This window comes from Myodes glareolus, chromosome 7, assembly GCF_982192425.1.
Source record: "Myodes glareolus chromosome 7, mMyoGla1.1, whole genome shotgun sequence".
Taxonomy (NCBI): Eukaryota; Metazoa; Chordata; class Mammalia; order Rodentia; family Cricetidae; genus Myodes; species Myodes glareolus.
The window spans coordinates 48,472,858-48,484,538 of record NC_142032.1 but is presented as its reverse complement, the minus strand read 5'-3'; the positions used below and the strand labels follow the sequence as shown (position 1 = coordinate 48,484,538).

The following is an 11,681-nucleotide window of genomic DNA, read 5'->3' as shown; positions in this document are numbered from 1 at the left end:
AAACTACTGAAATTGGTAACTACAAAGAACTGTAGTTGCCTACACTGGTATCAAAAAAGACTACCAAAACTCCAGTATATGCAGAGGAAACAAGTCCCAGTGTCATTGTCAATGGCTTTTCAGAAAGACCCCGTGCCAGCCACATTCAGAGAATCCAGCCACATTCAGAGAATCTGGTTGGATCACGTGCTCGTTCAGTCCCAGTCCAACTGGCCTTGGTGAACTCTCATTAGATCAGTCCCCTTGTATCAGTGGGTGAATGCACTCCTCACGGTCCTGCCTTTCTTGTTCATGTTCTCCCTCCTTCTTCTCCTCATTTAGACCTTGGGGGCTCAGTCCAGTGCTCCAATGTGGGTCTCTGTCTCAATCTCCATCCATCAACTTGTGAAGGTTTCCTCTGGTCTTGCCTTCTTTGCTCATGTTCTCTTTCCTTCTGCTTCTCGTTTGGACCTAGGGAGTTAAGTTCAGTGTTCCAAAGTGGGTCTTTGTCTCAATCTTCATCCATCGCCAGCTGAAGGTTCTATGGTGATATGCAAAATATTCATCAGTATGGTTATGGGCCAAGGCCAGTTCAGGCACCCCCTCCTCTGTCCAGAGATCAATCTGGGGATCTCTCCTTGGACTTGGGATCCCCTTTATAATCAAGTCTCTTGTAAACCCTAAAATGACTCCCTTAGTTGAGATATATACTTCCCTGATCCCATATCCATCCTTCCTCCCTCCCCTCATCCCAATCCCCCAGAGCTTTCCCCATTCCTCCCCTACTCCCTTCTCTCTAATCCTCTCCCCTTCCAACAACCCCCCCAACACCCCCATGCACACGAGGTTGCCTGGCACTCTTCTCTACTTTCAATCTCCAGGAGGATAACTACACGATTTTCTTCAGGTTCACCTTCTTATTTAGCTTCTCTAGGATCATGAATAATAGGCTCAAAGTCCTTTAATTATGCTCACCTTCCTGGATCTGGAGGGAGGGGGGAGGAACTTGAACTTCCCACAGGGCAGGAAACCCTGACTGCTCTTAGGGATGGAGAGGGAGGAGGAGAGGGAGTGGGGGGAGTGGGAGGGTGTTGGGAGGAGGGGCAGAAATGGAAACTTTTATAAATTAATAAACTTTTATAAATAAAAAAATAATCTGCAAAAAAACTACCAAAACTAAGTTAATGAACTGAAAAGTTTTCACAGAACACAATCTTTTATTTATTTATTTATTTAGTTAGTTATAAAAATTTCCACTTTCTCCCCTACTTCCAATACCCTCCCACTCCCCCTCTCCCTCTCCCCCTCCCTCTCTAGTCCTAAGATCAGTCAGTCTTTCCCACCCTGTGGGTAGTCCAAGGTCCTCCCTCCATCCAGGTCTAGGAAGGTGAGCATCCAAACAGACTAGGCTCCCACAAGGCCAGTCCATGCAGTAGAATCAAAACCCAGTGCCATTGTCCTCTTACCTCTGATGTACTGGCTATTGATAGACCTGGAAGAAGAAGGACTTTCTTTAGTTCTCTACCCACTATTAGCCCACAAAGCTTCAAGTCATTACTACTAATATTAAAACAGCACATTAATCAGAGTGGGTCATGAAAGAAAGTGAACAGGCATGAACAGGAGAAAGAGATTTGTTGGTTGGGGATAATAAACAGGGTTGTAGAAAGGGTGCCTGGGAATAAATGATATTCATGAACTATGTGTGCAAAATCATTTAAAAACAAGCTTAAATAATAAAAGGAACAAATAATTAACCAAAGCAAGTTATACTTGTAGTGGAGTACAGAATTCCCAACCATTTCAGATTTACTAGTGAGTAAACCATGAAATAAAATGTACACATGTTTTAAAATCCTACAGAACAGTCCACAATTTCTACCAATTTTCTCAGTCCATATTCAGTTTTAATTCCATATCACCACAGCATAAAATTTTCAAAGGTCTGGTAATCAGATGTATTTAGAAAAGACCAGGATGATAGTTAAACTTAAAGAAAAAATGGGCAGCATCAGCTACTGCTCTGAGTAAGAAGGATGCTTAGTGTATAAATGAGTAAAATTAACATTCCATAGTCACAGCTGTCTTTAGGGTAAAACTACACTTTCCTAATGAAGTTACAGTAGAATAGTCACTTGTTACTTTATCTGCAATGGAAGTGAATACATACAGATGCACGTAGAAATATGACTTGGTTGTAAACAGTAATAATATAGTGGAGAGTAAGAGAAATCGTTCCATTTTATTGATTTCATTCTTTAAACACAAATGAAATAAATTGATGCTGTTGGGAAAAAGAAACATTATTTTGTAGTAATAATTATGTAAAGACAGTGCACCATATCTTTGCTTTTGTCATTTGTAAAATGCCTCCTTCACTTATTTTTTAATATTTCCCTGGGGATTGAACACAAAGTATTCTGCAAGTTGACATGCTTGTGCCAGTTTTCTATCTTGTTGCTATTGATTTTAAATTTTGATTTATTTTTTTGAGTTGTATAGTTTATTTTTATTTTTAATATATTTTTGAGTGTGTATTTGTGGAACACAAGTGTACCATAAAGGGATTCAGAAAAGAATATGAAAGTCACCAGGTGTCACCAATTCCATTTACTAACTATACCATCTCACTGAAACTACACCTTTATTTTGACATGTTTAATAAATAAACACTCAATTAAGAATGTATGCTATGGAACATAGAGTTTTCCAAAGGTGACAATATTTAGAAGAAATAATTCAACAAAGGTCCTCATTATTTAGGGAAAATTAATTAGATCATTGTGTTTCTAGTGAAGAGTCTCAAATCTTCGGATGTATTTTAAGTGGTCAAGAATGTATTGGAGATGGGAAATGCATTTTCAAATTTCTCACACAGTGAGAAAGTGACCTTGATGGCATGGTCTTTTCAATGTTCTCTGTTGGGTAAGTTTTCAATGTATATTTTAAACAAGAATGTTTGCAGTTATTACAAATAGTTATGGTATGCATTATGTAGTTATTTAGAGCAGAGAATACAGTTCTAAATTGAAGGCAAATGTAATTGAGTCCCACAGTCATGATAGGGAACACACTGCGTACAGATAAGTTTGAATTATTATTTGTAGCATTTCCATATGAACAAACTGCCTGTTAGTACCTAGTTTCTGTGTGTCACTTAGTATGTAGCTCCTTCTCTGGAAGTAAGTAGGGGAGAAAGTGGAAATTTTTATAACTAACTAACTAAATAAATAAATAAAAGATTGTGTTCTGTGAAAACTTTTCAGTTCATTAACTTAGTTTTGGTAGTTTTTTTGCAGATTATTTTTTATTTTATTTTCTCCTCCTAGGAATATCTCATGGCAATTCCCCTATGACTTTCATGGAGAATATTTCAGAGGTGACTGAATCTATTCCTGTGGGGTTAACAAATGCCCCAGAGCTTCAGGTCCCTTTATTTATCATCTTCACTCTAATTTATTTAATCACACTGGTTGGGAACCTAGGTATGGTCATGTTGATTCTACTGAACTCCAGACTCCACACTCCCATGTACTTTTTCCTCAGTAACCTTTCCCTGGTGGACTTCATTTATTCCACAGCAGTCACTCCCAAATTAATGGAGGGGTTTCTCACAGAACACAAGGTCATATCCTACAATGCATGTGCTGCCCAGACATTCTTCTTGATAACGTTTGCCACTACTGAATGTTTCCTTCTGGCTGCAATGGCTTTTGTCCATCATGCAGCAGTGTGTAGACCTCTTCATTACTCAACCTCCATGAAGGGGACCACATGTGTCTTACTTGTTACCTGTTGTTACGTCTATGGATTTCTTCAATCCTCCATCCATGTTGCTTTTACTTTCCATCTCTCCTTCTGTCATTCCAATGTTATTAATCATTTTTTCTGTGATACCCCACCAATACTTGCTCTGTCTTGTTCTGATATTCACATAAATGATACTATAGTTTTTACTTTGTCTGCATTTGATGTTGCTTTTGCACTAGTGATTATTTTGAACTCTTACATACTTATTTTCATTGCTATTTTGAGTATGAGTTCAACAGAGGGCCGTAAAAAGGCCTTCTCAACCTGTATATCACACCTCACCACTGTTTCTCTCTTCTGTGGGACAATCATATTCATGTACTTACAGCCAAGCTCCAGCCATTTCATGGACAAAGACAAAATGGCATCTATGTTCTATACAACAATCATACCTATGTTGAACCCTCTGGTCTACAGTCTGAGAAATAAAGAGGTCAAGAATGCATTTAAGAAGGTTGCTAGAAAAGTACTCTTTTCAGTGGGCTTAGTAAATTAACTAAAATTTATTCAAGTCATGTGCAACTTTAATTGGACCTGCATTGTCTAAGAATATTTTTACTTGTAATTATTTATTATCTGTGATTTACATATGAAACTGAGGGAGGATTCCCCTCTATATGCTGTAAATATGTCTTACTACCACTGGTTAATAAAGGAGCTTCTTTGACCAATGGCAGGGCAGACTATAGCAAGGTGGGGTATCCCAGCATAGATAAAGAAAGAAGGTGGTGTCACGCACATGCCATGTAGCTGCTGGAGGAGATTGTGCGAGAACATTATCAGTAGGTCACATCCTTGTGGCAACATACAGATTATTAGAAATGAGTTAATTTAAAATGTAAGAGCTAGCTATGAATATGACTGAGCTGTTGGTCAAACAGTGTTATAATTCATATAGCTGTGTGATTATTCAGGTCTGGGTGAATAAACACAGAACAAAAATGGATAAGGAAATATGTGAATCTTAGCTTTTAGATGTTTCATAAGGATGCTCCAAACATTACATGATATTTCAAAGACTACAGGTTATTCTCCACAACTTTTATAATGACAGCATTTACATAAATTGGAGGTTTCCCCTTGATCCATCACCTCCAAGATCAGGCCATTCCATGGAAGAGTGGCAGAAAAGACTGTAGGAGTCAGAAGACATGAATAATGTGGCCTACTAAATCAACTAATATGGCTTCATATAGGTCACAGAGATTAAATTGGAAAGCACACGACCTGCATGGTCTACATAAGGTCACTAAGTATGTTTTATGGTTCTTAGCTTGGTGTTTTTGTGTTTTGGTAAGATTCCTAACAGTGAGAACAGATCATTATTTTTGATTGCTCTTATGATTCTTTTTCTCCTAATAGTTTGCCTTGGACAGAATTGGTGTCAGAACTTTTCCATTTCTTACTGTGCCTTGTTTTGTCATTGTCTCTTGGAGTCCTGCTACTTTCTTAAGGGAATAAATGTGGAGTGGATCAGGCCAGAATACAGGGTAGGAAGCATATAGGAGGAGAAGTAGGAGAACTTTGGCGAGGATGTAATATTGTACGAGAGAAAAATCTATTTCAATTAAAAAAGAATTATGTGATATCAAGCATATTATCAATTAGAATATCCACCAATACTAACTACAGGTAATTATCCTCAAGGTATTCTGCAAGCTAACACAGGAGAGAAGTACCTAACAACCTCACTTCAAAAATAAAATCTATCAGAAGGAAAACAGCCCAAGAAAAATCAAAAGAGGTCCAGTTGCTAGTCCATGTAGGGCCCATAATGCCCCTTCTTTAGTTCTGAGTTAATATATTTGCTCATGATGATTTAGACAGTCTTGTGGTCTTGACTTCCCCTGTATCTCTTACAATCCTTCTGCTTCCTGCTCTGTAGGGATCCCAGGAGCCCCAGGGATGGATTTGGTGGAGACATCCAATTTAGGGCTGAGTGTTCAAATTCTCTCACTTTATTCATAACGTCTGACTGTGGGCTCCTGTATTTTTCTCATCTGCTGTAGAAGGAACCTTTTATGAAAATAGAAATGCAAAACATTGAACGATAAGAAGATCATAATATCATTAGAACTCATTTTATTTCCAGATTGTTTTAGATCTGTAGTATTTAGTTTTGCACTAGTTGCATGGATTATGTAGTCTTGGGTTCTTGGTCACTCAAATAATCATAAAGTGGGCCTTAATTCACACCAGCCATTGGTTGGCTAGTACCACAAGCTCTATGCCACAATTTTACTAGTATGTTTTGCAGGCAGAACACAACTGTAGGCCAAAGGATTTATGACTTGGTTGGTGTTGGCTTCTAATTTGGTAACATGCAAAATATATTCCTGTAAAAAAAAAGATGCTAGAATGTATGAGTGAATGCTTTATGAGTAGAATGGAACTATAATAGAGTACAAACTTTCAAATATATATACATTTATAAATATGATCTAAATAAAATCAATGAACATTGTTGGACCCAACTGGGCGTCTCTTGAGACTAAATCATGTTACTTGCACTGAGTCTCATCTAAACTGAGTTGATGGGAAATGGGATCTAAGAGGCATCTTCAAACAACCCAGGGTATGGCTAAGAGGTTAATTGCTCTCTACATAATGGTGCAAAGGCTCATTCCTGAAAACAGCATCTATATACCTTATTGACCATGGAAATGCTAAACTTATATTAACATAAAATATCCTCTATGTTTTCTAGTAGCTATTGGGATTTGAAATTCCATCCTCATCTTAGCTTTACTCTTCTTCAATATTTCTATCTTCAGATGGAATTATATTCTAAGGTCTTGAATTGTCTTCATTATTCAGGTCAAAATTGTGTTTTTGCTTGTATTACTCTGGTGATTGTTCTCCTTAAGTTCTTTCTTCTTCACTTCATTTAACTTTTTCTTTGTGTCTTCCTTAAACATCCTGAATTCTTTGCAGAAGATTATAGTTTTTCTTGTAAGTTAGGTATTCTGATGTTCATAAAGAGAATTCCCAATTGGTAAGTATTTTAATTGGGTAGATTTTGTGAGAAAGATGTTGGCTTAATCTTTCTTATTGTTGGTGTATTTGCAATAGTATATGGAAATGTGGATATGTTTATTTAGCCCTAAGACTGATATTATCAGAACATGTAAGAGGAGAATGTAGGATTAGTGAGAAGGTTGAGACTAGGAGATGGAAATACCTTGGGTAGAATGAGATCACATGAACAAAGGGAATTGAAATGGTGTTCAAAGGTTTCCTTATTGTCAGGCCCATAGTATGGGACATTTATGGTTTGAAGAAAGTTGAACATGGTATAGAATATTCTTGTGTCTAAGTGGATATCTAGAAAGAGTCCTGGTAAAAGACTAGAGATCTTTTGATATGAAGTGAAGAGGATGACACTAAAGCTAGACAATATGGTAGTAGAACACAGGGTTGATATGGTATTCTTTTGGAGGATGCATAAATAAGTATGCCAGAGAGAGTCACCTGTCTATTCTCTATGTACTCAAGTGGGAATTTCAATGGTAGAGTAGTTGAAGTACAGAAGTTACCTAAAAAAGATTGCATTATTTTTGTGGGTTTAGCATGTGCCCCAAAGCTGCAGGTCTTTTTATTTGTCATCTTTAATTTATTTGATCACATTGGTTGGGAAACTTGGAAGTTTGGTGTTGATTCTTTTGGACTTCCAACTCCATATTCCTATGTACATTTTTCTCATTAAGCTCTCCAGTGTGAATGGTGTTTCTGCTTCAGCTGTCACTCCCAAGATAATAGAAGGGTTTCACACAGGAGATAAGATCCGACATTAGATGGAGATTGAGACAGAGATCCAGATTGGAGCACTGGACTGAGCCCCCAAGGTCCAAATGAGGAGCAGAAGGAGGGAGAACATGAACAAGGTAGTCAGGACTGTGAGGGGGGCATTCACCCACTGATACAAGGGGACTGATCTAATGAGGGCTCACCAAGGGCAGCTGGACTGGGACTGAACGAGCATTTGATCAAACCAGATTCTCTGAATGTGGCTGACATGGGGGCTGTCTGAGAAGCCATTGATAATGTCACTGGGACTTGTTTCATCTGCGTGTACTGGCTTTTTGGGATCCTAATCTGTTTGGATGCTCACCCACCTAGACCTGGAGAGAGTGGGGGAGGAACTTGAACTTCCCACAGGGCAGGAAATCCTGACTGCCCATAGGACTGGAGAGGGAGGAGGAGAGGGAGTGGGGGGAGCGAGAAGTTATTGGGAGGAGGGGAGGAAGTAGAAATTTTTATAAATTAATAATAATAACAATAAAATACTGCTGTTCATGTTAGCAGCATTCAATGTTGGTGTTACCTTATTGGTTGTGTTTATGTCTTACTTACTTATGACAAGAACTTTAAAATCTTTGAAGAAAGAAATTGAAGACAATAGAAAGTGGAAAGATTTCCCATGCTCTTGGATAGGCGGAATTAACATAGTAAAAATGGCAATCTTACCAAAAGCAATCCACAGATTCAACGCAATGCCCATCAAAATCCCAGAAAAATTTTTCACAGACCTCGAAAGAATGCTGCTCAACTTCATATGGAAAAGAAAAAAATGCAGCATAGCCAAACCAATCTTGTAAAATAAAAGAACTTCTGGAGGCACAACAATTCCTGACTTCAAACTCTACTACAGAGCTACTGTTCTGAAAACAGCATGGTTTGGCATAAGAACAGACAGGAGGACCAATAAAACTGAATAGAAGACCCGAATATTAATCCACAGACACAAAGACATTTAAGGAATTGCTCGACATTCTTAATCATCACAGAAATGCAAGACAAAATAATTCTGAGGTAATATGTTACACTGTTAGAATGGCTAAGATCAAAAACAATGAGGACAGCTTATGTTGCAGAGGATGTGGAGTCAGAAAACACTCTTCCAGTTCTGGTGGAAGTGTAAACTGTTCTAGACACTTCGAAAATAAATATGGAGGTTTCTCAGAAAATTGGGAATCAATCTCCCTCAAGAACCAGTGATATTCTCCTGGGTATGTTCAATGGATGCTCAATCATACCACAAGGACACTTTCTCAACAATGTTTATAGTATCCAGAGCCTGGAAACAATGTATATGTAACTCAACTGAAGAATAAAGAAAATGTAGTACATTTGCACAATGACATATTACTCATCTGTAAAAACAAATAAACAAAAACAATGACATTGATCCTACACCACATCCACACACAACAAAGTCCCAGAGACCTGGAGCAGCCTCATCATACTGGCAAAAAACTGTCCTGACTAAGGTAACCCAGACTCAGAAAGAAAAAGATGGTATGCATCTACTTATAGGTGGATATTAGACATAAAGCAGAGGATAACTAACCTACAGTTCACAATCCCAGAAAAGCCAAGAGACAAGGCACAACCTAGGAATGACAAAAATGGATCCTGCTACTGAGAAGGGGAAACATGCAAGGCCACATGAGTAAAGTGGGAGTATGGAGGAAGGAAAGAGTGGTAAGAGAAGGGTAGGGGGAGGAGAACATAAGGGAATGGTATAACTAATATGGTGGATAGACAGAGAGAGAGAGAGCAAGGAAGGAGATAACATGATAGAGAGAGTCATTATGGGGTTAGTGAGAAACTTGGCACTAGGGAAATTACCAGTAACCCACAAGTATGATCCCAACTAAGAATATAGGAAATCATGGAAAGGTTGCCTTACCTGCCCTTTCCCTTTTACCAGATAGATGATTACATTAATAGCCATCACAGAACTTTCATCAAGTAACTGATGAAAGCAAACACAGAAATTTACGGCTAAGCACTGGACCAAGCCCCTGAAGTCAAATCATTGAGAGGGAGGAGCTATAATATGAGCAAAGGTAATATGAGCAAAGGAGTCAAGACAAACATGGGGAAACCCACAGAAACAACTTACTAAGCTTTAATCAGCAGTAAAAAACAATGACATCTTGAATTTTGCATGCAAATGGATGGAAATAGAAAACGATTTAATGAGTGAGGTATCCCAGACCCAAAAAGAAGAATATGGTATGTACTCACTTATAAGTGGATTCTAGCCATAATTTAAGGACTTTGAGCAAATAATTCGTGATCCAAGAGAAGCTAAATAAGAAGGTAATCCTAAAGAAAATCATATAGTTATCCTCCTGGACATTGGAAGTAGACAAGATTTTCAGGCCAAACTTGGGTGAATGGGGGTGGTGGGTGGATGTAAGGGGAGATGGGTAGAGAGAGGGAAGAAGGGGAGGATTGGGGAAAGATTGGGGGAATGGGATGGGTGGGATGGAGGAAGGGTGGATATGGGAGCAGGGAAGTAAATATCTTAATTAAGGGAGCCATTTTAGCTTATGCTAGGGACTTGTCTCTAGAGGGGTTCCCAGGTCCAAGGAGAGGTCCCCAGATTGTTCCCTGGGCAACAAAGGAGAGGGTGCCTGAACTGGCCTTGCCCCATAGCCACACTGATGAACATTTTACATATCACCTTCATCTGGCAATGAATAGAGATATAGACAGAGACCCACATTGGAACACTGGACTTAACTCCCTAGGTCCAAATGAGAAGCAGAAGGAAGGAGAATGTGAGCAAGGAAGTCTGGATCAGAGGGAACCTTCATCCGACTATGGATGGAGATAGAGACAGAAACCCACATTGGAGCACTGGACTTAGCTACCAAGGTCCAAATGAGGAGTACAAGGAGGGAGTACAAGAACAAGGAAGTCAGGACCACGAAGGGTGCATCCACCCACTGAGACAGTTGGACTGATCTAATGGGAGCTCACCAATTCCAGCTGGACTGGGAGTGTTGGAGCATGTGATCAAAATGGACACTCTGAACGTGGCTGGAAATGAAGGCTGACTGAGAAGCCAAGGACAATGGCACTGGATTTTTATTCTACTGCATGGACTAACTTTGTGGAAGCCTGGTTTGATTGGATGCTCACCTTTATAGACCTGGATAGAGGGGGGAGGACCTTGGACTTCCCACTGGGCAGGGAACCATGATGGCTCTTAAAACTACAGAGGAAGGGGGACGTGGGGAGAAGGAGGGAGGGAGGTGGGGAGGAGGTAGACATTTTTAATAAATAAATAAAAAATAAAATAAAATAATAAAAAAAGAAAAGAAAGAGGTTCTGTTTTTGTTTCCACAGAAGATGAGAAGCTATGAATCTTCCTAAACAAATATAGTTTGATAGAGAAAGACCCCCCAAAAGGTCTACATTAACCCTAAAAATACTTTGCCCAACAAACAGCAGGAACCAGTTTGGAGAAAACAATGCCAAAATTCCCCCAAATGATTGTTTATAAATGCTTATTTACATTTAAAGGTGAATACAATGAAAAAAATGAAAATTTTAAATTGGTATGAACCTTGGTCAATTGATACAAATTTAAGGTTGATTTTGTTACACTGTGTATATGTATTTCTGTTCTTGTTTAAGGTATTGTGTTTGTGTAATTCATTTAAAAATGTAATGTGTAATCAAGAAATACAGATTAAAAGATAGTCAGTTATCGTAGTCAAAAATATAATCAAAATGTAATCTATAGTTGTTTTATCTGGTACTTTCAAACAGTGTTGTTAGGAGTTGTTGGGACAGGAGGCGCTACTTCTTGCAATGAGTAAATATTCTTCTGTCCCCCAAATCCTCACCAGCAAGAGTTGTGATTTGATTTATTGATCTCAACCATTATGACACTATTTAGATGAAATCTCAAAACTGTTATAACCTGCATTTCCCTGATGATTAAGAATATTGAATATTTCCTTAAATATTTCTCAATCACTTATATTTCATCCTTTGAAGACTCTCTGCCTTGTACAGAACCCTATTTTTAGTTGGAGTATATGTTTCATGGTGTCTACTTTTTTAGTCCCTTATATATTTTAGATAGTAAT

The 11,681-nt window shown here is 38.5% G+C and overlaps 1 protein-coding gene across 1 annotated transcript; it reads left to right on the top strand.

The window, feature by feature from the left end:
- Nucleotides 1-3,328: 3,328 nt before the first annotated feature.
- Nucleotides 3,329-4,285, top strand: LOC148121369 (olfactory receptor 5B12-like). Its single transcript, XM_087907588.1, has one exon. It carries the CDS (start codon nucleotides 3,332-3,334, stop codon nucleotides 4,283-4,285), a length of 954 nt encoding a protein of 317 aa, XP_087763714.1. The 5' UTR covers nucleotides 3,329-3,331.
- The last annotated feature ends 7,396 nt before the right edge of the window (nucleotides 4,286-11,681 follow it).